Source organism: Aquila chrysaetos, chromosome 17, assembly GCF_900496995.4.
Source record: "Aquila chrysaetos chrysaetos chromosome 17, bAquChr1.4, whole genome shotgun sequence".
NCBI classification, from domain to species: domain Eukaryota; kingdom Metazoa; phylum Chordata; class Aves; order Accipitriformes; family Accipitridae; genus Aquila; species Aquila chrysaetos.
Window position 1 is genome coordinate 5,280,253 of NC_044020.1, and position 26,460 is coordinate 5,306,712.

Below are 26,460 nucleotides of genomic sequence, written 5' to 3' on the forward strand. Positions count from 1 at the left end.
GAGCCCCCGGGCAGCCTGCCCTCCCCTACTCTTTTTTTTTTTTTTTTTCCTCTTTTAAAATCAATATTTAAATTTTACAAAACGCCCTTCGGGTCGCGCTGGGGGTGAGAAAACCCTTGGACGGCCTCGGGCCGTCGGGGAGCGGGTTGTCCTGCCCCGCCGCCCCTTAGCCCCGTCCCCACCGGCACCAGTTCACACCGGCACCAGTTCACACCGGCACGGCGCCGGGCGACCCCGCGGGAGCCGGGACGGAGCCGCGGACGCCCCGGGGAAGCGCCGGGACGCGGACGGGACCCGATCGCGCTGCGGGCTCCGTCGGGGCTGGGGCAGCCCGGCTCCCGGCTCCCGGCTCCCGGCTCCCCGCTCCCCGGCCGGGCACAGCGGCCGCGGGAGGGGACGGGGCAGCTCAGGAGCCGTCCCCGGGCTGAGACCCGTCCGGCTGGGAAACGCCTGGGCGGGGGAGGGCGGGAGGGGAGGAAGGGATGTTTTCCGGTGCTACTAAAATAAATGAAACGCGTCGAGGTGATTGTGGCGGCTGCCTGCCCTCCGATGCCTGCGCTCAGGACCGAGCGCGGCCGCTGCGGCCGGTGGAAACCGGGTTTCGGGGGGGGGGGGGGCAGCGCGGGCACGGCCGGCGGCAGAAAGCGGGAGAGAAGGGGCCGCGGTTTCGGGAGCCGGCCGGCTGACAGCCGCCCTGGGAAGACCTAGGCCTGGGCCCTATCCCCCCCGCCCCGGGGAGAACCGGCGTCCTGCCGCCCCACGTCCCGGGCCGGGCCGGGCCGGGCGGCAAGAGGCGGCCGTCGGGTGTCGGGGCGAGGACCGCGGCCCTCGGGGCGAGCGGCCCCTCCGCTCCGCCCGTCCCCCTCGCCTCCCGCCGGGGCTTCTCCCCGCTTGCGGCGTTGGCTGGTGGGACTGCGGCCGCCTTTTTCCCGTCCGGTTACCGGACCGGACAAGTCATGGTTTGGGGGTGCGGGGGGAGAGAGGCACCTAGCCCTTCCCCAAACTCCCTCCCCTCCAAAGCAGCCCGGCCCCGGCTCTGCCTGCGGGACAAGACGACCTCGGTGCTGGGCTCGCCCTAACCCACCACCCATCTTCCCTAATAAACCTCATTTTCTCGCCCCTCTGAAAGGCTCGGCTCAAACCTAAGCGAGCGCCTAAAACTAGAAGCGGAGAGGAAATTAGTTCGCCGGCCGGCAGCCTATGGAGTAGAAAAAGGGGGAAAAAAAAAAAAAGGGGGGGGGGGAACCCACCCTCTGCTCCATCGTATCTGCAAAGTGCAACCGCAGGGCTCCAGCCCAGGAGCGAGAGCTCCCCCTCCGCGGCCCCCGCACCCCCCGCACCCCGCTCCCCCGCACACGCCCGGGCTCATTTGCCTGCGAGGCCGGTAAAGCGGGCGGGCGGCCCCCCCCCAACCCCAGCCCACCCCCCACCACCACCCCCCCCCCGCCATCCCCCCGGCTGCCGCCGGCCGCCACGGTCAAGTTGAAAAGTCCTGCCTGGTGTGCAGGGGGGGGGGGACACACACGGGGACACACGACTTACCTGTGGAGTCCATATCGGGTTCCTCCAGCAACCCGCAATGCATGCTCTTCCCATGGACGGGACGGGAGCCCCAAGGTCCCGGGGTGTGGAGAGCCCCTGTCTCAGAGATGCGCGGGGGAGAGGGAGCAGGGTGGCGGCGAGGGGGTGGGGAGGAAGGGCAGAGGCAGATAGTTGGGGGGTTGGGGGGGGGGAGTGGGTAGAGCGGGAGAGAGGGACACTCCGTAATCCAGCAGGGCAAAGCCAGACCCGTCAAAATGTTTGCGGATGTTTCATGGGAAAAAGCATCATTTTATAGAAGCCCTGATGGGAGAAATGTCATTGATAGGCCAGCCAGCCTGATGAATGGCTGCTACTCAGATGGGGATGTGGCAAGGCTCAATGTGAAGCCCATTGTGATGCTGTTTTGAATAAGAAAAGCTTTCCTCCAAAAAGGGGGGCCTTAGATCTACGCAATCCCAACACTTCGACTTCCCTCTTCTATTAGAGCATTAGAAACGTTTTTCTTATTTAAAGTTCCAGCGGCCTTTCCACTCCTCCCTTCCCTCCCCCAGCCCCCACCCAAGGTTCTTGGCTCATTACAGCCCGAGATCAAAATTGGCTTAGATCTTCAAACGGGCACTAGGTTTGGGGTTGTGCTCTTTGGGGCTGCCGGGTGTGCGTGCACCGCCGCCGAGCTCCCCTCCTCCTCCTCCTCCTTCTCCTCCTCCTCCTCCTCCTTCTCCTCCCGGTGGGCTCTGGGTTGGGATCCTTCGCGGGCACATGGCGTTGGAAGCTGCACAGCTTCCCAAATATCTTGTAAGCTTAGTCTATTGGGGGAAAAGAAAAAAAAAAAAAACCAAACCAGGGCGATGTGTGTGGGTAGGGAAGGGCCGGCGGGGGGGTGCGTGTGAGAAGGAGAGAGAAGTTGCCAGTGTCTCGGCGAGCGGTGCTGGCGTTGCAGAACGGCGGGCAGGGACTCCCGTGGGTCTCCCCGCGGCCCCGGGGAGCGAGGGCAAGGCGGGGTGGGGGCCGCCCCGCCACCGGCCTGTCTCCCACGGGAGAGCGGCTGGCCCGGAGAGCTTGCCGTGGGACGTGGGGGGTGGAAGCAGGGGGGTGGGAGATCCCGATTGCCAAGAGAAGAACCAAAAGGGTGCGTTTTCAAAGTCGTGTTCCCTTCCAGCTTTAGCCCGAGGATGAGAGGATCCCTTTTCGGGTTAGCACGTTGCGGGGGGAGAGGGGGGCAGGACGGAGGCTGGAAAAAGTTGCTTATTCTGCATGCGGTTGTATGTGCTGGAAGTGGAAGTAAAAGTGCAAAGCTAGGGCTCTGATAAAAGTGGCTGGTTTAGGGAAGGAAAAGCTGTGATTAGAATATGAATAGAGCTCCAGGAGAGGAAGAGAAAGGGGGATTATAGCTGAATTACTTTGACCATGGACAGAGCCAACGTTTTCCACTCTTCTCCCCTCTCTCCCCTCCCTACACCCAGACTACCCCCCTTCCCTCTCCCCTTCGGAAAAAAAAAAAAAAACCCAAACCAAAAACCAACCCGAAAAAACAACAAACCACCAACCTCACACAGCAAAACAAGCGGCGAGGTTGCTAAAGAGGAAACCCAGCGCTTCGCGGTGCCTTCGCATCCCCGGGCGGGCCGGCCGCGGGAGAGCCGGCCGCGCTCACCGGGACGGGGCCGGGCGGGCGGTGCAACCCCCCCCCCCTCCGCCATCCCCGGCCGAGTTTTGGCGCGGGGAGCCCAGTGTGCCTGAAGAGAAGGCCGGTAAAAATAATACCGGGGTGAGACGGTGCAAAAAAAAAAAAAAAAAACGAGTCCGCGGCCGGCGGCGACTGAAAAGGACTTGAGGTCGCGGCAGGGAAGCCGGCCTGCCCGCTCTGCCCGCCGCGGGGACGTGCCCGGTGAGGCGGGAGCAAGGCCCGGGGAGGCTGACACTTCTCCCCCTCAAAAAAAACCCCAAACCCGACTCCAACCCAAAGCAAGGGCTGTGCTTTTTCCCGAGGGCCGTGGCTTTCCCACCGGGGAAATCCCATCTCTGCCTTCCCTCCACCGCCCGAGTGCTGCCGGGCTGGCTCAGCTCCAGCCGCCGTCGGACCGGGGCCCCGTCGGGGCGGGCACGGCCGGGCCCTATGGCCGCCGCGGCGCGTCCCTCGACATTCGCGGCCCCCCGCTCCCTCTCGCCTCGCCCTCCTCCCCTCCCTCCTTCGCATCTCGGGAATCCCCCGGGCCACATGCCCGCGGCGGGAAGGCGCAGCCGACGCTGATCCCCCCCCCCCCTCCGCCGCCTCCTCAGGGACCGGCAGTCCCGCCCTGTCAGTGAGGGGGACACGCTCCGTCCCGCCGCCAAACGCCCCCGGGGGTGGGAGTGGGAGGATATTTTTGATTGCCGCCGCCAAACCGGGGTCATTTCCCCCCCTTTCTAAGGGTTGGGGGTTTTTATTTTTTTCCTTCCTTTCCCCCTAAGGTTTTACCGTGGAGTGGTGCGAGCCCTGAGGGGAGCCCGTGGGGTGCGGGGCCCTTGGGGCCTTGCCCGCCCTTTTTGGCACCCGCGAAAACATGAGGGACGTTTTTGGCCTTGAGCGGGGCTCATCTCTGAGGGATTTTGAAATCAGCGTTAACTAAAAAAAACGAAACAAAACAAAACAAAACAACAGGAAAATGCTGAGCGTGCTGCGGGGAGCTGTCTGTAAGCAGGGAGGTTACCTGGTGCCCGAATGGCTTCCAGCCGCGGCCCTGGGCCTGAGGCACCCGGCCCTGGGGGGCACCGGCCAAAGCTGGGCTGCGGGCAGGAGGGCAGCGGCCGGCGGGGGCCTGGCTCTGGAAGCGTCGGAGACCTACAGGGGCAGCTGCCGGGCCTCCGCCGCAGGCACTCCGCGCTCCTGGAAGTTCGGTCTGCACCAGGTTAAGGCTTCGGAGAGCTGCTTCCGTGTGGTTGATGTCCCAGAGATAAGCACAATAAAAATACAGGATGTGTGAACGTAGGGATATGTTCTTTCTAGGGGGGGTGGAGAAGGACGGGGTTTAGCGCAGCCTGGATGTCTAGAGGCTTGGGCTTTTCTTTGACATGACGCAAAGATGTACGTTCTCTATAGGCGGTGGTGCATGGGCAGGATCATCGGCAGCACTTCTGTTGGACCAGAGGTACTTGTTGCAATCTGCTTACTGCCTGCCCCTCCAGATGAGTTCCTGTCCCCACATTCTTGTGGAATACGTCAGTGCTGTTGTCTTCCCGCTTCCCTAATCCCCCCCTCAGTGTGTCAGATCGCCCTGGTGGACTTCCATAGCTCAGCCGTCCTTACTTGTTTGGGTTTTGCTTACCTTTTTAAAAAGCATCTCGCGCTCCTGGATATCCCACGTGACAGTTGATAAAGTACTTTATTCTTCTGGAAGTGTGGAGCACCTCCTCCCGTACTGCAGGTTGGCTGTTTACAGATGGAAGCACTGCGAGTCACTCGCCTTTTTTTTTTTTTTTTAACATGTAGGCTGCAGGGTTTGATTTGATAACAGAGTAAAGGGCAGGTCTCAGCAAGGATGCAAAAAGTATACAATTGGGAATATTCACTCCAGGTTCCTGTCTACAGAGAACATCTACAAGCCATAAAATAAACAGTATAACCCTACACTGCATCAGATGATGTATTTTTAGTGGAGAGGGACTCTGTTGCTATTGTGAAAGGAAGAACACCTTTTTTCAAGAAAGAATACAAACTTGTGCTGGTGCATGGAGAGAAGAGCAGGGTCATCAAGGGAACAGAAGACACATTCCAGACTGCATCCAAGCTGCCGAACAACTGGATGTGAAGCTGTCGTATCCTTTTAGGTGACTGATAATGAGTTTCTTCTGACGGTTTAGCAAAGCAGAGGCAGAGTGGAAGCATGACAGTTAATATCAACTTACCAGCCAGATAATTTGAGCTCTTTCAAAAACACGTTTCTATGACCGTCTTCCACTCTGCAGTCGATTGTGCCCATAGGCTGTGAACACACAAACTTTCCTTGCCATAAAAAGCACCTTATGCTGGTACTAGACTCTAAACATCCATACTAGACTCTAACATAAATATTTTGGGGGTAAACATCAAGAAGAGCTTTTTCAACAACAGAAAACTGTTGGCACAGGAACAAGAAAGTATAAACTGTTACCTATTAATTTAACTAGACTATCCGAGGCAGCTTTAGGCTGAAGTTCTAGGGAAGTTTTCCCATAGACTGTCAGGGACAAGAACCTGCATTAGTTTTAGGAATGAGCGTGAATGGCTTGTGAAAGGGGTCATGTACAACGGTTGTCTGCAATACCAGGGACCTGACTTGAGTTCAGCGACTCGGGATCCTTTCGGATCCGATGTATCTCTGCACAGACTGTAAGATTGCTGGCAGCAGCCAAACACTCAGTGAGTGTATTTTAGCAGTGAGTATTTTAGCAGTGGCTGCAGTCTGTGAGTGGTTCCATATTTTCTTACTTGCCTGAGCCAGCAGCCTCCTCCTCTCCGAATGAACCCACACTTCTGTCCACCCTCCTTCCCAGCTCTGTTTCTGCCATCTTCATCTACTGGGCAAATCCCGTGGAAGAAACAGAAGGATCTTGTTTCTGTATTGGCTTCCCTTTCCCACTTACTCATCTTTATTATCAGAACAGGAAATGTTAACTTTATTTTACATATATGAACACCCCTGAGGAAGCTATACGTATAGGTGAAGGACAGGATATGGAGTAAGCTGACAGATGACTTCTGGAATCAACTCTGTGTATGTGCTTGGGGAGCGTGATGCTGACAGATGCAGGAACTGGAAGAGGAACATCAAAAGGCTGCCTAGGTAAACACATGCACTGATTCCTTCAAAAGGCTTTAATTGACACAAGCACTGAGAGAAAGTGGCTAGGGCAGGCACACAGGCAGGTATCTGGGAGAAAACGAGCAGAAGAGCCAAGGCATGCAAATGATGGATTGCACATGCACCGGGCAGGGGGTACCTTCTTTTTAGTTTGAAAGAAAAGTAACATGAATTGCAGCTGGCTTGCTGTAGCTGTAGACATGTCTGAAGCCAAGTTTTGTTGAAGATGAGCACAGGTCAGCCTTAAACGATCTTTTCTCATTAATGCTTGTGAAAGGAATTTTGCTCAGCTCCAGTCCTCAGGTTCATGGAGAACTGCAGTGCCAGTGTTGCCAAAAGGGATCAGTGAAAAAGTCTTGTTCACCCTGGTCAGCTTCAGTCTGCACGGAGGAAGGGAATTCACTCTTCTGGGTAGTACCAGTGTCCACAGGAGTCTAGAAGAAGCCCTGCCCTCAGGGCTGCTGCCCAGAACACTCGGCCTGGGAAACTCTTGCTGACTTAAGTATGAGAAAGGGGCAAGCAGTCATCGATTTCTGAGCTTACACCAGATTTAGCTGGCTTTTGTTGTGTGTGGCTGGTACTAGTTACCAGAGGATTTGCACTGTGTGTTGGAAGAAGACCCAGCCCTAAAAGCTATTATAGACAACAGACACAGAAAAGATCCATTCCAGACTGCATCTAAGCTGCCGAACAACTGGATGTGAAGCTGTCATATCCTTTTAGGTGAGCGACTGATAATGAGTTTCTTTTGATCCGCCTGGAGCACGGAGAATTACCTTCAGTGCCTGCCTCTGACTGGCAGGGTGAGGCTTGAATGCAGAGTTTAAGTTTCCAATTCACTAGGAATTGAAGAGAAAACCATTTCCATTATTAGAACGTAATTTTAGCAAGAAATTAGAACTTTACTGTTTAGCACACTGATTTCTTTTCTTAGTTTTTGCATTATTTTTCTGTTTATAATGTTTTGTTGTTAAGTCTGAGCAGACAATAACTACCATGTACCGTCTGGAATGGTAAAACATATGCATAGGTCAAGTAGCTCCCCAAAACTCATGCTAATGAAAGACAAAGGCTCCGCTGCAGTTAGCAGCAGGGAATTGCTTTTGATTTGGAACGAACACGCTGTTGATATAGTGACTGGGAGGAGGGGACAAAGACATCCACAATGAAGCTATCAAAAAAACCCCCATGGTCATTGGAACCACCTCAGAAGTACCTGCCTCAGGAAATACACAAATAAAGGGGTAACTGTAATTAGGAGAAATATATAGTTGGTTGTTTGTTTTTTTTTTTCCCAACAGCAAGATGCAAAGAGCAATGGGCTGCTTACAAGCTTGGAAGGATTTTTTGGAAGATGGGACAAAGCCCCAAGTCCATTCGCAGGGTAGCTAACAGAAATCTTTGCTGTTGACTTCGAGACAGGAATAAGACCATATAAACTGCTTTTTAAAAATTCCAACTGCAAAAGATGTCTGTATTGGCTCTGACCTGGGTTTGGAGAGTTTAACTGAGAGTTCTGGTGTTCTAGGACATATGTTCATACATATGGAAGGCAGAGAGGGTGTATTTTCCTCTTGGGTCCACACAGTGAGTTCTTAAATGACTGCTGAGAGGCAAAACTGATCCACTGGCCGATTCCTGCAGTCTTTCCTACCTGGAAGAAGAGTCTGACCAGGGCCACATACACAGGGCAGAGTAAGGTTGACAGAGTAGCCAGTCCTTACTCCTGCGCCTCTCTACCCGTTCCCAAAGAACTCCCCCACTGAAACTGGTGGGACCAGGCTGAGATGGAACCATTTCATGAGAAGGATGGACCAAAGTCAGAACTTGGGTTCAAACATGCTCAAGTTTCTAGCAGCATTTAGGTCTAAAACACGGATCCATTTTCTGGGCTTCTGAGCCTTAGACACAGAAACTGGAATCCAGACCTTCACCCATGCCTTGCACACGTTAAGCCTCCCAGCACTGGTCCAGATAATAGCAAAGAGTCACCATCTGGCTGGATTTTACGGTTTGATGAAGTGCTCAGTTTTAAGGCAAGCACGTGTCTGGCACCTGGGGAGTGCGGAGTCCTGATCCCAGTTCTGGCACAGTCTTTCTGTGGCCCTGGGCAAGTCACGTCCTCTTCGGAGGAGGGAATTCATCAAGTGCCCCATGGCCCCGCTGAATCGGCAACGGGCTGTAAAACAATCCTCAGCTCCAAGTGGAGGAGAGGCCGGCCGGAGGGGCCTCTCGGCAGCGCTGAGCCAGCTCTGTGCCACGGCCCAGAGACGCTTGCGCTGGGACACGGCTGAGGGGTGTTTGCGCTCCCCGCACTGCTCCTGCGGCTCACTGCGGGAGGGCTGCAAGCCACGCAGGTCGATTCGGGGCTTGTGCTCCCTCGCGCTGGGGCCATCTTAGCCCTGAAGAGCCTCGAGACAGAGGAAGCACAGACAAGTTTTCAGCCCCTCTGGTTTGGTTTTACAGCTGCGCGACACCAGTTATTCTTACCGTCAGGCTTTACAGGAGTGTTCTGAGCAGGGCTTGCAAACCCATTTTCAGATGCACAGCACTATTCATTAGTTTGCCGTTTGTTATCATTAACCAGTGAAATATCCTTCAGTCTTTTTAGGCTTTTAATTATGATGTACTCCCATTTTGCTATAAACCACAGGTATTTTTTCTATTTACCATCAGAAAACTTGAGAAAAGACACACGGTAATTTCTCATCATCAGGGGTCTGTTTTTCATTGGTTTTCCTCCCTGTTTAAGCAACAAGAAGGGAGTCCAAAGAATTGAAAGCTCTCTTTGCTGCACATTGAAGCTTCTTTGTAACCAAAACTTTGAACGAGATATGGACATTACAAACCAACCCAATTGTGCTTAGTGGGAGCCCTTTACTTTCCACATCTTAAAATTATTAAATCTCAGTAAGCCCATATTTCATATTATAGCCTCTTTGAATGCCAAAATTGGCCAGTCTGGTTTCATTTTTCCTTACAGTTTGTTTTTCTAGTTTCTATGTTTGGAAACATTTACCTTAAAAAAAAAAAAAAAAAAAGTAAAAAAGTCATAAGGGTTATGTGAATGATTTGAAGTGAAGCTGTTTTTCTGAACAAGTGACCTACCTTGCCCACAGTTCCAGAACTGGCTAAAAGACATGTGCTTTGCTCTGCCCCATAGCATCCTGCAGCCCATCCCCAGCTTGATTCTGTTTCTCACAACAGAACAGTAGAGCTGGACAGGTATAGTGTTTGAAAGAGTAGCTTTTAATTAATGTATTTGTTTTGCAGTGAAATAATAGACTTGATTACTGAATTCTAGGCCTGTAAATGCTTCTACCTTTTAACAGCATTTAATCCTTTATCTGCAAAGTAAATGGCAACTTAAACATTCTATATGGAGTTAGATATCTCTTCTAACAGCAGCATACACCTCTAGCTTATCTCAGAAAGCGGACTGTATTTGGCATTTCAGCTCAGACTAACGCTAGTGACCTTCACGCTGAATAGCAGTTCTAGAAAGCCCCCCTGGACACTAAATACAGGAGATAAAGGAGTTACAATGGAATGAAAACTTTATGGCAGTTTTCTAGCCACAGCTCCTTGTACCAAAGCCTTAAGATTCTGTCAAGTGCTGTTCAGAATATTGTATCTCTTTCAGCAATTAGAGTCATGGCAGGGTTGATTTGGGCAAGTCTAGTTACAGCAGTACAGCCGTTAGCTGACATAAGACCTCTTTGTGAAGGCATTCACTGGATAAAAAAGGGGGGAGGGGAGGTTGGCTAGGAAGACAACTCAAAGGGCTGCAAAGATGAGGCTCACCAGAGGAAAGCGGTATGGCAGCTCTGGGGTTCTGAGAAAGTATTTTACTTTGTCAGTCCTTGCGTCATAATTTTTCCTGGCTGCAGTAGGATTCCTTCCTTGAATTGCCACTTTGACCAACCATATTCCAGGAATCCATAGCTGTTTGTTCCGTTTCTCCTGCCAGTTTTGTAATGCATATTCCATTGCCAAGAGATTACTTGCAGGTGTCTATCACGATGGAACTTAGGCAGCCTCTTAAAGAGAGGCAAAAAGTAAAAATCAGAGTTTCAACTCAAACCTGCACTCAAATAAGACTCCAGCATATGCACAGGCTTAGGTTAGACAGCAATGATGTGTAAATGGAACTGATGTAGGTGTCACCAGAACAGCTGATAGTGGGTGACCCTCACTGCCAGACGTCTAGTTTCTATGTTCTACTGGATCCATCACTGCCAAGGCTGCCCCTTTCTTCCTACACTTCAGCTATCACAGAGGGTTTCCTTCATCCTCACAAAACCTTTCAACCCCACGCTTTCATCAGCTCGAGGTAAACTAGCAGCAAGGTTACCTCTCAGGGTTGCACGTAGACCTGTTCTCTCAATAGGGTTACTCACGAGGACACTCCTTTGCTCCTCCTCCATCTCTGCTATGTCTGCCTAAATTTCCTCAGGTGTAATTGTACACATTGCTTAGTCTTTAACGTGCTGGAGCCCTGACCACCTAGCCTAGGAGACCACTTAAGAGAGGACTAGCTAGCAAGAACACCTCATCCTCAGCACAGTTTCCTTGATCGAGGTCAAGACTTTTCCCCACCAGTTGGCTGTAGCCTTTGAGGCTCACTCCCTCTGCTGGTGCACCCGAGCCTCAGTCTGGCAATCTCAGGGAGCAAAGCAAAGGTTGTTAATTTGGTTGGGGCTTTGGGTTAACCTCTTCCTCCAGTTTGAAGGAGCACTTCACTTTCTTATAATTCTTTGTAAATAACCCTGCGCTGTTCAGATCCTGGTAGAGGTGCTTCAAGAGCTTTTCCAATCCAAATGTGCTGTGCTGACATCTGTGTTGTCATTAGTCCAATTGCAAAAAAAAAAAAAGAAAAGTAAAATCTATCCCTTCAGACTTGATTTGTAAGCCCAGACACAAAACTACTAGTTTAAGCATTTCGGCAGAAGCTTGAAAAGCAACCCTACTCAGACTGATACTCATCTGTGCTTCTCACGCAGCTAAGAGACAAGCAGCAGCATGACTGCAAGAACAGTGTCAGGACTGGCATGCGCAATTCAGCCATACGAGGAGCCAGCGAGCATCTCAGGACTTCCAGATCATTGGCAGTGTGCTGCATCCTCACGGATCTAGATTGCTGCCTTTCTCTGAAGCACCTGAACACGCACATACTTCATTTCGACTTCAGCAGGACTACTCCTTTGCTTAAAAAGTTAACTGTATGCTTTGCTGAGTAAGGGCTCAAGTGAGTTTAGGGTACTAAGTGACTCTTAGTTCATCCACTGCTTTAGTTCTAGGCCTTAGATCTCATGAAAAAATTCAGCTGTTCCCTTTCTAAATCCTTTTGGGTCATTCAAACCTGCTTCACTGTCAGTGGAGGATTTGTTGTTCTTCATAGTTCTTCTTTTGTTTTGTTTTGTTCTTAAAAAAAGTTTTAGCTATGCCCATAATTGAAAAAAGTTCTAAAGTCTTAGGACAGCATACATCAGTACCTAGTGTTTGCAGCCTGTCTTTTCAGGGCTTTGGGCCAGTGTATTATTAAATCTGCTATACTCAGTAGGAATTGAATGGCTATCTGTAAGCTGTATCATGCACTATGCATATGCAGTCACCTCCCTTGAACTTCATGGAAACTGCGCATGTTTAGCTGAAAGCAGATTGACTGTATAATCACACCATTGCTCGCCCACAAATGCACCTGCGTATTGAAATCCCACTCAAAACATCTAAGTTCAAGTTCTCAAGAAAGTAGTTTAATTTCTCTAAGTCTGACGCTACTTAACAAAATTTTAATGCTTTAACAAAATGCTTTAGGAATAGGAAAATGGTTTAGGCATTATAAGAAGGCTTTACCATCCTTACACAACCATCAACACATATTCAGGCAGTATTTTTTAAAACATTTATTAGTCTTTCATATTACACTGGTCTGGAAAATGTTTTTAACCTCTATGAATAAGATGTGCATTTAGCTCAGCTCAAGCCCTAGTCTAGCAAAGCACTTTTCAAAACCAAGCATGGGGTTGTTTGAAGTGATGCAAGTAGTTTGCTGGATCATGGCCTTAATCCACAATTCCCACATGTCCTGTTCACTCAGACTAATCAAGGCTTTCAGAACTTCTCCTAGTGTATTCTACTAACAGAGTCTCCCCTCTCAACTTAAAAACAGGTAGGATATGTAAGAAAGACTTCTTACACTGTCTTGCACCTCCCTTCTACCCACTCAGGTTTTAGAGTTATACCTGTTCACCAAAAAAGTCTTCCAGTTATATATGCTGGATTTCAATTTCTGTCAAGCACTTTCTTCCATCTTTTTCATTCATTGTACTTAGCTAGTTTTAACCTAGGTATGATGTTCATTGACTGCAGTTCTTGGAATAAGAGTTTACAGGCATAAGGTATGCGCAGAGAAGACACATGACATGATGATTTGCAGTAGTGGCACCTAGGGAAACAAACAAAAAGAAAGTCAGAGTTGGTGCATAAATGAAGCTCTGCAGAAAAAAAACAGTTGCCACTATCCACTGATTTCTTTGTCCACTTGCATTTAAACACTGGGCTCAGTCCTAGAAAGAGCCAAGTGCTTGAGACACATTTTAGCACTTAAGTAAGTCATAACCTTAAGCCCTTAAATAATCTGACTGAAGTCAATAGGACCTTAATGTTAAACCTGCACTTTTCTTGGAGGAGAATCACAGTCCTCAGTAGTTAACAGGACTGACTTCTACTTCTTCACCACTGACATAACTGCCAACACAAATTCAGCATTGCATAATGAGAGAAAGGAGGTGAACAAAGCTAAATATTTCTGAAAACATGGTTAATGGTCCAGTTTCTGTCTTACATATGTCACTCAAAAGAGGCAGGAAGAAAGAAGGTTCACACTTAGGTTTTTTTCCTTATATGCAGTTTCACCCTATAACGTCTCAAATCAGTTTGTATTTCAGAAAAGAGGCATCTCTTGTCTTACGTCTCTCTGTGTGAATAGCCAGAGCTTTAGTCAAGATGGGAAACCAGTAAAACTGCTTTAACACATATTCTTTGCATTCTTTACTCAAATAATGATCTTAAAATTCTGGGGGAAAGGAATTTTTTTGTCATATAACCTTGTACATATAAGGCATATATAGCCTGGTCACTCAGCCATCTTCCCAGTATTGGGACTCAAATTCAGTGGTGGTAGCAACTGTTTAAATTATTTAACTTCATATTCTGTGCACACACAAAGGAAATTAAAAATCTTTCTTACAAATATCAGTTTCCAACCTCCCTATTTCCTCATTCTCCTGTATATTCCATCTTCTGGTTTTGTAAAGTTCAGAAAGCCAGGCCTTTGGGAACACAGAGTGACTCAGCACTTCCTAACAGTATAACAAAGCTCTTTTTCTGCTTCTGTATTTCAAATTTATATTTCTGGCATAAAGTCCTAACAGTCTGAAGATCCAGTAAAGGAAGAATTAGCAAAATTCCTACATGCTTCTGCGGTACAGAATGAGGCTGAGAGTCAACATTTACAGTAAAGCCAATGCTTAGTCACTTGTTTCTGTTACCAGTGAACTTGACCTAGAGCACGTGGAAGTCAATGGGGACAGGTCCAATAGAGTTGGTTAGTGTTAATACGGTTCTTCGTTCTGAGAGTTGGCATTAGTCTTCCAGTTACTTCTTCAGACTCTACTACTTCTCTTTTACAGACATACTTAAAGAGCACGTTGAAGAGCTGGTTATTTTCCAAGAAAACTGTGGTTGCCTTGACCTCCACATAATCCATACTTGCAGCATTTATTTATTTTTTAAAAACCAAGAAAGCTTTCAACCAATGGTACAGAAGCCTTAATTACATTTCTGCAGTTCATGATGAGGAATGAAGCTTCACTTATTCCCAGTAATTGCTTTGGCTTTGCCTAAATCTGACTATAGGCAGTAAGAAGGTAATAGACTGAACTAGATGTTTCCCTGAAACAGGCTTCTCCTGTAGACTCTGTTACGCAGGGGAAAAGTTACAGCTAGCATGCCTTTAAAACAGAATAGACCTCAACTGCAGGTTTATAACTACTCCCCTAGTCCAAATTTATAGGGATAGGTATATTTTTATGGTGAAAGAAAGTGACCTAAACAGAAGCCATTTTCCAGTGATAACATAGCAAGTAATTGTTCTCAACAGAAGCCTTGCAAGGCCTGGAAGCCTAATGAGGCACAACTTTTCTGCTATGACCAAAAGCCTGGCATCTGATTACAGCTGCTAGGGACTGAGGAACAGCGACTACTCACTACACCCAGGTTCAAAGCTACACCATCCTGGGCCTGCTTTGTACTTGGATGGGGATGACCCAGAAAGGTTGAGGTACAGTAAGCACTAATCTCTGTCAAACAGAGATCACAGAAACTGAAGTACGTGAAAGACCATTTGCTACTAGAATTGGTACTAAACTGGACAGGAAAAGGCAACTGTGCCAAGGCTGAATCTGGGTCAGAAACAAAATTTTTCTTCATGTATATTTTAAAATATTCAGACTCTAGGGATCGGAATAAATTCTCATCACCAAAAAAGGACCAAATTCTGCTCATTGCATTCAGTAGAGTCCTGCCCCGAGCACCTGTACAAGAGCAAAGTTGGAAAATTTGCATAAAACTGGTACGCCACAGTAAGTTTCTACTGTATTTTTTATGGGGACAAATTCTGTCACCGCCACAACAGTCCCCTTCCCCTCTGAAAGTACCAGTTCAGGCTCCAGCACTGATCTGCTGTTACTATCTTGCAGAAGAACATTACCCAGTGGCTAGTCCTTGTCTGGGAGGAAGGGCTCATCTTCCTTAAGACAAGTGCCCTTAATGCTAGCCACCAAACAATATGTTTCCAGAAGGTTTCTTGTAGCAATGTCTTATTAATGCCAGAATCACTGAAAAGGCCCGTTTGGAAGTTTCTCTTAATGACTTGGTCTCTACTGTGATGATCATTATAGGGCCACTTGCTTCAGCTACTAGTAGACACAGCATATTATTTAGCAGAAACTACCTTTTATTGATTACTCTCACACATCAGACAGCTTTTCACAGAAATCAGATTGCAAGAATGTCTGGCTCTGTCTGAGAAAGTAGTTTCTTTCACAGTTATTTAAAAAGAGTTACTAAACTTTGTTACAAAGTTCAAAATATGAAATATACTACCAGGACTTTAAGAATAAAATGTAGTACTATTTCTGAAGTTGAAATTCCTAATTTTCTTCAAGGTGCCCTCACTTCCTGTGGTCTCTGAAAATCTTCAAGGACTGCTCTGAAAGCCAAGGTCTTATAAAAAAAAAAAAAATTGAGCTACATCTGCATGTGAGTTTTTTTTAAGGCAGTGCTTTACACAGTTAGAAGTGGTTGGTTGGTTGACTTATGGCATGCCCTTCCTTTCAGACAACTTCCTTCAACTGTTATTTGCATTGCAGTAGTTTTAAGAGACCTGGATCAGAAAAAGGCTTTACTTGTTACATACAGTGCACACACACTCAAGAAAAACAGGACACTCAAAAATACTTAGCGCACAAAAGCCATCAGGACAATGTCCAACTAAAAATCACCAACCGCAACAGGATGCACAGAATAGGCCTTGTCTCTCCTCTGGATTTCACACGTGTTTACCTACCTCTGTCTGAACTTCTGCTCCACAAGGAGCAGAACTGCTGCTCTGTTAGCAGACAAACGTGGTGCTTGGTTTCTGGCCAGAGGCCATACGCTTCAGAAGAAAGGTCTGACCAAGGGCAGAAACAGTAGCTGTCACTTCTACACATCTACAAACTGAGAACACACCTTACTTTCCTACTTCATTATATCATGGAAAAATCACTCTCGAAGCACTGAAGTGAATAAAGTCCAATTTCCTGCCTCTCCCAATAGATTTGATATTGATATCCAAGATGCGGCAAGTTTCCAACAACGTTCTTTTGAGGTATTTAGAAATGAATCTTTCTCCTCCTCCTTCCAACTCCCCATCTTCCCCTGACATAAATATTAGAGTATCTTGTAACTTGAACTCACACAGTTTATTTTTTCCTCCCTTAGTCATGGGATTCCAGGTCACCTGTTTTCAGAAAGCTTGCAAGAACGTTGTATCTCATAAATTCCTACTGGTCTCACAAGTCTCTTTTTCTGCCTGGCTAAAACAAGACCAAGCTAAAGCAAAACACTTCCCACACCTCTAAAGAACATAAAAAGAAGTTTCCCTAACTTCTGATAATAGCGGTATATTTCCAGCATGTTACAGGGCAACTTTAAATCTAGCATCTCAAAATTACTGTAGAGAAAAGATGGTTAGAGCAAAGCCCATAGTGCTATACATGGTGATCTCCACATAGTTTTGACATCCAGTTTTATGCTTCCCCTACATGGAAAACCAGTTTGTTTGCAGGAGATAAAATCAGTACTGGCTTAGGACCCAGAGTAAGACAGTAAGACCATTAGCTAGTCTAGAGATAAATTTCCTAGGGACAAGGCAGTTGGGCAAAAGCCAGCTGAATTTCCAACCAGACAGCTGCTTCTCTCATGCTCCAAAATGGGATTGATGCATTTGTCTGATGCTTCAAAGAGGAGCTCCTTGTTTTACAAGACTACAAAGCAAAGACATTTGGGAGGGGCACAGTCAAAGAAAGCAGTATGCATGTGATTATGAACTCCATAGCTAGAGAACAAGAAGGCAGGAGATGTTGCTTTCTTCTCCCATTCTTCTGTGCCCACTCTCTCTCTCTTCAGCCTTGTGAGTTCAACATGTGACTGTACCAGGAAGATCTGTGACTAGCCTAGCTAGTAATCTCAATTCTGATATCAGAAGAGTCAAGTACGTCGACACAGCTATTTTCCCCTTTTCAAAAAATAGATGATATACAGGATTGGGTATTTGCTAATCCCCTGCAAGGGTGGGAAGGAAGGCAGCAGGCAGAGTGAAGGTAATCTTTCCCACAAGCACAGCTGGCTGTGGAAGACAATACCTGTGCTCCCACAACAGGAGTGACCCATGGCCCATTGACTACACACTCACTTTGGTCCTAACTTCAATCAGACCGCAACGAAGAACCATCCCCTGTCACCAATTTTCAAAATACCAATTTTGAACATTGACACTGGTTTTGATTAAAGTGCATGAGACTGTTAATCAGTGTCTGTGAGCACTTTTAAACTGAGAAACACTATAACCAAGGGCAAGGTTCTGTTACAGAGGCACATCTATTCTGTACCACTTCGCTTTATGCACCTGAGGTCAAGGGGTTTTTTGAAAATATGAAACATGTCACATGCATAAAGTGAGGAGGGGACACCATGATTTACAAAAAGCATTACAGTTAGAAAACTTACCAGCCAGAGTACCCCAGCAAGCCACACTGCCCACAAACATCCACTTCAAAGGCATCACTTGAAATCATCAGTCTCTCCAGTAAAAGCATGCTGGCTCCATAACCTATCAAACAATCCCGTTCCATCTCTCCAAGACGTAAACCACCATCACGGGATCGACCTTCAGTGGGTTGCCTTTGAAATAAATATTTGAAAAAATGTAGTAAGTATTCCAGAACATACATTCTACAACTCTAGGAATGCCTGTCTTCAAAATGTAGGAACAGTACAGGATCAATGGACAACAGCGTTCTACAAACCAGAGCTGCTGATCTCGCAAATGTGTTATTCAAGCTGAAGCAATTAATCTTTGCTCCTGCACTAGCAATATGATGTAGTTCTGTGAGAGGCAACTGCAGCGACAGGCCACAACTCTTTACCTCATGGAATGTAGCTGAATAAGTGAAAACAAAAAGAGACTGAACAGTATCCAAGACAATCTGGACACAGATTTGGTACTCTTTTTTGATGAGACATTCAGTATAGTTTGTAGCTAACTAAATGAAACAATATTCAGCAGCTAATGAATTAATCATCAAGCTGACGTTTCAGCTGAACAACAGCTAAGACTAAATTCTTAAAATAAAATCATTTTTGATCTGGGAGAGAACACCAAAACAAAGCAGCAAACAAGTAGTACGCACATTATTAACTCATTGAAATCCTACTTTTTCTTTTATCATTTGTCTAGTTTCTTTTTATTTTATTTTTTTATTTATCTTTTTTTTTTTCATGTCTGATTGTTAATAGACTAATTTTTGTATTGTATAGGTACCTGGTTTTCTAGTTACTCAGCACAAATCAAACTCTCATTTTTTGTCTGGAAAGACTTCCTGTCCTCATGGTGCTAGAGGAAAGTTTTAACAACGCAATGTAAGTATACGCTAAAGATTTTGAGGTAAAAAGGCAAGGTACAATATATTATTTAACATTATGACTGTTTAAGCCAATTTTTTTTGTTGGACACAGTCAAAACTTTCAATCTTGTTTGTCATACTGCAATTTCATACAGTATCAGTTCTCTCATGTACTAGCACAATGCTGTAGTACTTAGGTTGCAAATATCAGAGTGAACTATGAAGCAAAAACAATCTTAAATTCCTGAAGCACTAATATATTGCATGCATTTTATTAAATATTTCCATCTTAGTACATTCCCTGAAACATGACAGCAAAGAGAAGGAATTAAAAAAATGTTATTGGCAATCGTAAGATTTCACTGCTCAGTGAAACCCCATGTTTATGTGCTGTTTCTGATACCTGCAGCAGTGTAATCCACCTAGAATATCCAATGACAGATCTGGCCCATAACTTTTGGAGTATATTTTGTTTATATTATTTCAAACAACCAAATTTGTTAAGCATACTAAATATATTAAGTTTTTGCCAACTTATTGCAACTCAAAGAAAAGATTTATAAAAGCCTTTAACGTCTAATAATCTTTTGTAGCAAGTGTAAAAAAAAAAAAATACCTAATTACCAGACTAAAGTAACTTCTAAAGATGCAAGTTGTATTTGTTTTTAGGGGGAAGTAGTTTCCCTTACGCTGACCACACTGGAACCTTAAAACTAATCTGCTTGTAATTCAAATGGTCCTTTTCATTCATATAACCTTCTATTTTTCCCCACTGTTGGGAGAATGGATAGAAGTTGTTTACATCCTGATTAAACTCCCTAGGGCCCCCTCCCCAGATGATGGCACCATCACTGTTTAGATGCTGTTTTTAAGGACTAAACCTGTGGTGAATGCAGTTTCTCTTCTGAAGTCCCAAGAGGCAGATTTTGAAAGCAGCTGGGGCCTCCAAAGACAGAGGCATTTGCTGCAATGCTAAAAGTGCCTGAGTTACTTCTACCAACTGATTTCTGTAATATTAGTTAATGCACAAGTCTACTTTCAAAAGTTTCACCAGGTGCTGTTCTGCAGGATAAAATGACAAAATAGCTTTATAAATGTCAGCCCCAATAAAATCTCAGTCCAATTAAGGGAGGATAAAACCTCTTGATGGTGTCTCAACTCCCACCCTTTAAGAGTTGATATGCCATGGGTCTTCCAACAGATACAGGATGAAGATTTCTAAAGCAGCTGAAAACCCATTAAAAAAAACCAAACCACAAAACCCCCTCCAAACCAAAAACCCCTAACTTGAGTCTTAAGCTCTTAAGCGTTTCACTCCCACTGTCAAAATGACATCATTTAAAAAACAAACTAAACAAAATCCTCCCTCCCTAAAAAGTAGTCTTCTAAAGTACCAAAAATTTCAATATTGAGATTGGGCCTTTGAAAAGAGTCTATCTTACGCTCCCAAAGTTTATCAGATTTTCCTTGCAGCTTACATGAGTTTGAAAATTCCTCACACCAATGGTTGTTTAAAATGTTAAAACTGTATTTATAAAGCATTTGTGCTTTCCCTTTGCCGCTATACACGTGTACACTGCAGCTGTTGCCCTGAGCAACTACTTCCATTCTTTATTCTAAATATAACATTCTGAAAACAAAGCAGACTCTGAAAATAAGATTGGAAATATCATTAAAAAGAGTTATTTTTCATATTTTAAAAAAAAGTAAGTTCTTAAAATTCTTAAATAAAACATAGTGATTCTTTAAATAAAAAAATAAGGCCAAGTGGTCTTCATACTATTTAACCACTGCATTTAGAAAAAAGCAAAAACCAATTAACTTTAGTGTTTTTAAGGACATTAAGAATTTATTGGCACTAATTCTGCATTTTCTGGAAGAACAGGGGTTCAGCTTTATGGCCCTGTTCCTTGTTTCATTGGCCAGTGGGTGGAAATAAGTCTATCCCCATGAATAAGAGCAGGCCTTGTAGGTCTCAGCAGATCTCCCTTGTGCCTGTTATGGAAAACCAGTGGCTAACTCGAAATGGAGTCGTCAGCTGAAACGCTGATCTCCAAGAAGTGGAGTATTACCTAAAAAAACACTGCCTGAAGGAGCAGGACATACTGTGCCCCCAGAGCGCCGAGAGGAGCCCTGACCAATGTCATCACATTACTCACTTGCAGTATAACAGGAACTGGCATATCTGATAAGTTCAAAAGACATGCAGGTGGCAGCTCTGACAATGTCCATCAAAACAACTACGCATGCAGAAAGCTTATATTGATCTCTTGTAAGGAAAACTAAAAGCAGTTTATCTATTAAAAAGATTTAGCAGGACTGGGTATCTAGGCAACACCATATATAGAACTGTGTTTTAAACTAATTGTCAACTACTCACGGCAAAATAAATTAAGTATTGTATTACATTTAACAAATACCGATTCAGAGGGCAACATCCTGGTGGTTTTTGACTGTGTTGACAAAGAGTGCTGCTTTGCAATTCTACAAAGTCTTGTTTTAATCAGAACAATATCAAGCATCAGTGATGTTCAAGAAACTCGAGTCTTCTGCCTTATTCCAGATGGAAATACAGCTTTGCTCTGTCAGTTAAGGTACATTTGATATATAATAAAATGCATTTCAAGACGACGACAGCAAAATTCCATGTTGGAAGCTGTTACAAGATTACTTTTAAAAGCAAAAAACAATGTTAGAGGCAATCTACTCTCCAGGAAGTGCAATGGATGATAAAACAATAGTGAGTATGAAAGCTGGCAAAGCAGACTCTCAGCAGAGGCGATGGCAATAACAAAAGTTTAATTAGTTGAGAGGAAAAAAGAAAATTCCTAAAAGACTAGTCAAGAGGCAGCATAAATTAAATATCCACTAGCTTTCCTGAAAGTCAAATAAAGAGTGCTAGCTACATAGTATGATGCTACTGACTGGAACAAAGAATTCAAAGAAAGTAAGGGGTGAGGGAAATCACACCACCTTCATCTTTACGTGTAAACATTACCTCGACTTGGGATTTAGGTTTCATTTAAATTCAATATCTCTAAACAGTTGAGAAGTTGGGGACACAATACAAAAGCAGATCAAGGGATTTGGGTAAGCTAGGAGCTCCAGTAAACCAACTGCATGCACTGTTAGCTAAAACAGCAAGTTTTCATTTTCATGTGAAGCACCAATACCATGACTAACACACCAAAGAACAGAAAACAGGGCAGACAGCCCATTATTTGGGAATATCACATATGTTCATATAGGCAAGCAGCTGTGGTAGGAAATAATGGTTGTGCTACACTTGCTGCTCTTAACGTGGTTGGTGGAAAAGTTAAGCCAACAATTATAAAAACTTCTCACGATTTCTCTCCCAGTTCAACCACTGGTATTTACTTCCATGGAAAGCGTGAGACAACTTTAGTTTGTCCTAGAGACAGGATGAGGTTGGAAAGCCAAAAGGCATAGGAAATACGCAGTGAAAAGCAAAAGAGAAAGATACTTCTGTATCAGGTAAAGCAGATACCTACCCCTCTATTCTCTAACGGCACATCAACAGGTAGAAGTTGCACCTATTAAGAGGACAGACTTGCTAACTTGTTGTGCAGCCAGGCAATGCAAGAGAATTGGATCAGCACATGGTAAGAAGCATAAAAATAAATTAAGAATCAAAGAATATGAATCATGCTTGTTACAGGGAAGAGTAAGGGCAGGATAGACATGACTTTGTGCTTACATCCCAAAAACAGAACAAAAGGGACTGGTCAAAAAGAAGAGTACCACCATGCAGCAGGTGATGTATAAATGGCGTACGTGATAGTCCAGAAGCACTGGCAAAGGACATTTAGAAGAATCTTTGCTAGAATATTCAGGACTAGCTGGCAATTAACTTTCTGGCAAGATTTAGCAAATAATCCTACTGTGATGGAGAGAGGCGAACTAAACGATCCACTAGAAGCGTCCTCAAAGCAAAGTCTGTGCCACTAAACTGTTTCTTGTGAGGCAGGAATATCAGCAATTTAGAACATGAGTGCAAGCAGCCATAGAGCTTGGCTTTAAGGAGAAAAAGTAAGTAACATCAGTGAAAGCAGGATGCTTTAAATTCCCCAAAGGTCCAGATGATATAAGCCCACCTTCAGGGGCTTATATTACCTATTACCAAGAGTACCTCTGCTTGACTTCAAAATTTGACACCAGAAGATATCAACATGGTAATCAACCTTTTTGTTGGAGAGAAAACCAAGTTCAGGCTTAGTGCAATGATCATGACTCCAAAGCAACCGAGCATGTATCTTTAACTGGGCAAATAAAAATGGAGATTTACTGTTAGCATCTCTGTAACTTTTGCAACTTATTTGTGTGAAAGTGCTATTCTCCTGCATGGTATTGAATGATAACTGTGGACCAGCACATACAACCCTAAATTCTGTTTTGGAGTTGAAGTTGAATGGAAGGGTCTGCATGGCAAAGTGCAGTATACCAGGGCTGCACATTATTCTAATGCTTGTTTGCACTACACTAGGGGCAATGCATTTGCTTTGCCTTGACAGGTGAAGACATGGGCTGCATCAATATTAAGCTGCTGAATACCAAAGGATGCTGAAATATTAAAAGAAGTTTCTTCCTTCTACTCATACCCAATTTTGTAAAAGTACAAATGTTAAAAAAAAAAAAAAAATTCCTCCTAAAATACCTACGATATGAGCAATCTTACAGGAAAGGGCCACAGTGTGCACTGTGAATCAGCAGATGGTATTTTTACCAACTGCCAACAGAAGTCTGAGCAGCAAACTCAGTTTTGGAGTTTGGAGTCACATAGAGCACACCCAGACACTCAGAACAACCTCCTGCCACAGTTTACTGTGAGAGCTTTTAGTCTGTAACAGTGTATTAACAGGTAATAGCATTTTGTGTCAAGTATCAAAAGGTAAACAAACTTTGTTTTATACCCGTCAGTCAGCTGGGTACACTTCTGAATGCACACAAGAATTTTGTGCTTAGCCTGTCACAATACCTGGTGAGCACTGCTCTGGGTCCTCGAGCTCTTGCATGCATTTTATCCAACACCATGTGCTTTAGTTTCTGGTAATACACAGGGCCAAAATAGATATATGCTTCCAAAGGTTCCCTGAAGGAATAAAAACAAACAAAGAAAACAAAACCAATATTCACAGTTAGCACATACTTACCTTAAGAGAGATGAGAGGGTCATGTACAGGAGGAATTTGAAACAATTTGGAAATCATGAGTCCTACAAAAATGTGTTTAGGCTTTCAGGGCAATCAGTCTGAAAACCCCACAGGGAACACCTCTGAAGACAAGAGCAGTACACTTCCAGCACCACATCCTGCTGTATCCACGCTAGCAAGGAACAAGCTCCTGAACTCTGGCCTTACGCTGCGCAGACATGCTGGTATAGCTGCAGATACCTGTTTCAGCTATATCATGTTAAGTCCCTCCTCAGTCTGTGCAGGAGTGTTTCAACAATGTCATCAGTAAGCAATAAAGACTGAATGTGTCAGACCCTGAAGAGTGACTTAAGTTATTTCTATTTACATTCCTTCACTTTATATCTTTCACACAAAAAACAAAGGTAAGCATATATGTAAACAAATATATGCAGCATAAATGCTCAAAATACCATTTCTATAGGAGTACTTTATGAATTTGCATTTGCAAGGATAACTTAGCACTGGCACACTATGAGCTTGACAGTCTTCCCATCTGCTAATTCTCCCTGCACACCACTTTGAAGCACAACCCAAGAGCCAGATGGGTGAAAGCCCTCTCTGAGCGGCTGTGCATCAGCACAGCTGCCCCTGCAACACTACTCAGCAGCTGTATCCATAGGACAAAAATCACTGCCCTGGCTGGCACTGGGGGCTCAGGCGAGCTGGGTAAAAGGGCTCTTGAGAACTGTGTTTAGGCACTGGCATCAACTTGGGAACATCTGTAAGCAGTACAGAGGGTGTTACTCCATTCTACAAGCTGGAGTAATGGCTAAAGAGTCTGTGTTTAAAACACCCCCAACTGTAAGAACAGCATATGCGCTTAAAGATCAGAAAGCAACAGTTGAAAGCACTCAGTTATTTCCCAGCCACCACCTTCAGCACTAAGAATGACCGGATTTAACACAAACTCAGCACTTCCACTGATTTATTTTTAAAAAATGTATGTGCAACGTAAAAACAAGCGGGAGACAACAGTATTGCACCTCCCATTCAGAGTCATTACTGACATGATGCAATGTTATTCCAAAAGCTGCCTATTGAAGAAAACAATAAAACTTAACTAGACATTTGGAATTTGCAAACTTCCACATTGTTATGAAATCTGCCTTCAAATTTCCTAACAAATAGATTAAGCATGTGAAATTTGCTTGGAAGAATATCAGTATCCTAAAGCAAAGTCTCTAAATAGGGTACTACAAAGTTGAAGTTTGAGGACAGGGGATTTTTAGAGCTAGATGATTTTATTCTCCCTAGGAAACAAGATTAGTCAGATTTGTTATAAGTCATCATGATGTATCAACAGAAAGTGTTTCAAACACCAGGATACTTGATATACAATTTACGGAATATGGAGGAGGTAAGGAAAACAAAATCATCTCTCTGAAACAAAAAGAGAAACAACATATGGAATAAGTTGGTAGGAAAAGCAATTAAAATAAAAAGTATTAAAAAAAAAAAAAACAACCTTACAAAAGAGACCTAAACTTGTTCCTTGAGAAGAAGGGAACTGGGAGGATCATAAAAATAGCAGGAAGGTAGGATTAAGATACATTTTGGAAGGGCAGGCATGTGAAGCCATATGGCCTTTTCCTGTTCCTAAACTATCTTATGTTCTTTGAACTCTGTGTCTCAGAAGCCAGTCCGATCAACACAGCAGGAAGTTTGCAGATTAGAGTATTATGCCAGACTGAATCATTGTGTAATTGAAAGAAGAAAAAAAAAAAAAGAAAAAAGAGTGCACACAAAATATTCCCAAGGAACAGACACCTGCCTCCAAATCCATATTTTACAGTACTATAAAAGTCAACATGAAAATGCTTATCAGATTCCAAGCATATATAAGATTTGCTGCCAACAGAAACTTGAAATTTCTTACAATCTCTGAGAAAGAAAACCTTGATTTTACCTTTTTTTGTCATGCAGTAGAAGTTGGGAAATTTTCATATGTACTACAAGGGCCATTGACATTACAGCCATGCAAATACTAGTAATTCTTAAAATGTGGAACCACAAAATACTTCTAAGGAGGAGGGAAAAAAAAAAAAAAAAAAAAAAGTTGCACCATTCTTCAAGCCCTTTCCCTCCATCTCACAGAGCAGTTTGCAAATAACAGAAAGTTCCTGAGCTCTGGACATGAGAAGATTTTTCGGATGTGTCTCAACAGGATTTGCCCACTCCCCCAAAACATCTAAATCTATATAGCAGATTCTTACCCAGTGATACCAGATGTTACATAGTCCTTCCCTAGGTAGTTATAACCATGGCGAATAAGATCTTCACACACATCCTTAACTTTACTGCCTCCAAAAGCTGTTCCATAGTGAAACCTGCCGTCAAGGACCCCAGCCTTTCCAGCCAGGAGTTCAATTAACTTTCCTACCTGTGCAAAGAGAAGCAGAGTTAACAGCCTGCTCACTAGTACAGGCACGTTGCTGGATTGGTCACAGCATAAGTTAGCCAGGCAAAGTGTCCGAGATGGCAGCCTGGGTTATTGCATGCAATGGGAGGAGTGAAAGAAGCCCAAGAAGAGGGAGTACTCCTGTGTGAAAGGGGAAAACCAGACTCATGGCAGGATCTGGGAACACCTTTAAGGTCCAGTCAGGCAGCTCCATTTTTTCCAGTTGTCTGAAAAATGAGCAGGATCCAGTGTGGCCT

The 26,460-nt window shown here is 44.9% G+C and overlaps 2 protein-coding genes across 3 annotated transcripts in view; both read right to left on the reverse strand.

Annotated features, from left to right (window-relative positions):
* Positions 1-1,709, reverse strand: part of RFX4 (regulatory factor X4) — a 97,994-nt gene extending 96,285 nt beyond the window's left edge. For both annotated transcript variants that reach the window (XM_030041537.1, XM_030041536.1), the window contains exon 1: positions 1,543-1,709. In XM_030041537.1, coding sequence (XP_029897397.1) covers positions 1,543-1,585 — 43 coding nt within the window. In that variant the 5' untranslated portion in view covers positions 1,586-1,709. The remainder of the gene's footprint in view (positions 1-1,542) is intronic.
* Positions 1,710-12,253: 10,544 nt separating this feature from the next.
* POLR3B (RNA polymerase III subunit B) overlaps positions 12,254-26,460 on the reverse strand; it is an 81,091-nt gene continuing 66,884 nt past the window's right edge. The window contains exons 25-28 of the mRNA XM_030041012.2: positions 26,019-26,185; positions 23,589-23,702; positions 17,697-17,870; positions 12,254-12,810 (exon numbers count right to left, since the gene is read on the reverse strand). Of these exons, the coding sequence (XP_029896872.1) occupies positions 12,681-12,810; positions 17,697-17,870; positions 23,589-23,702; positions 26,019-26,185 (585 nt within the window). The 3' untranslated portion in view covers positions 12,254-12,680. The remainder of the gene's footprint in view (positions 12,811-17,696; positions 17,871-23,588; positions 23,703-26,018; positions 26,186-26,460) is intronic.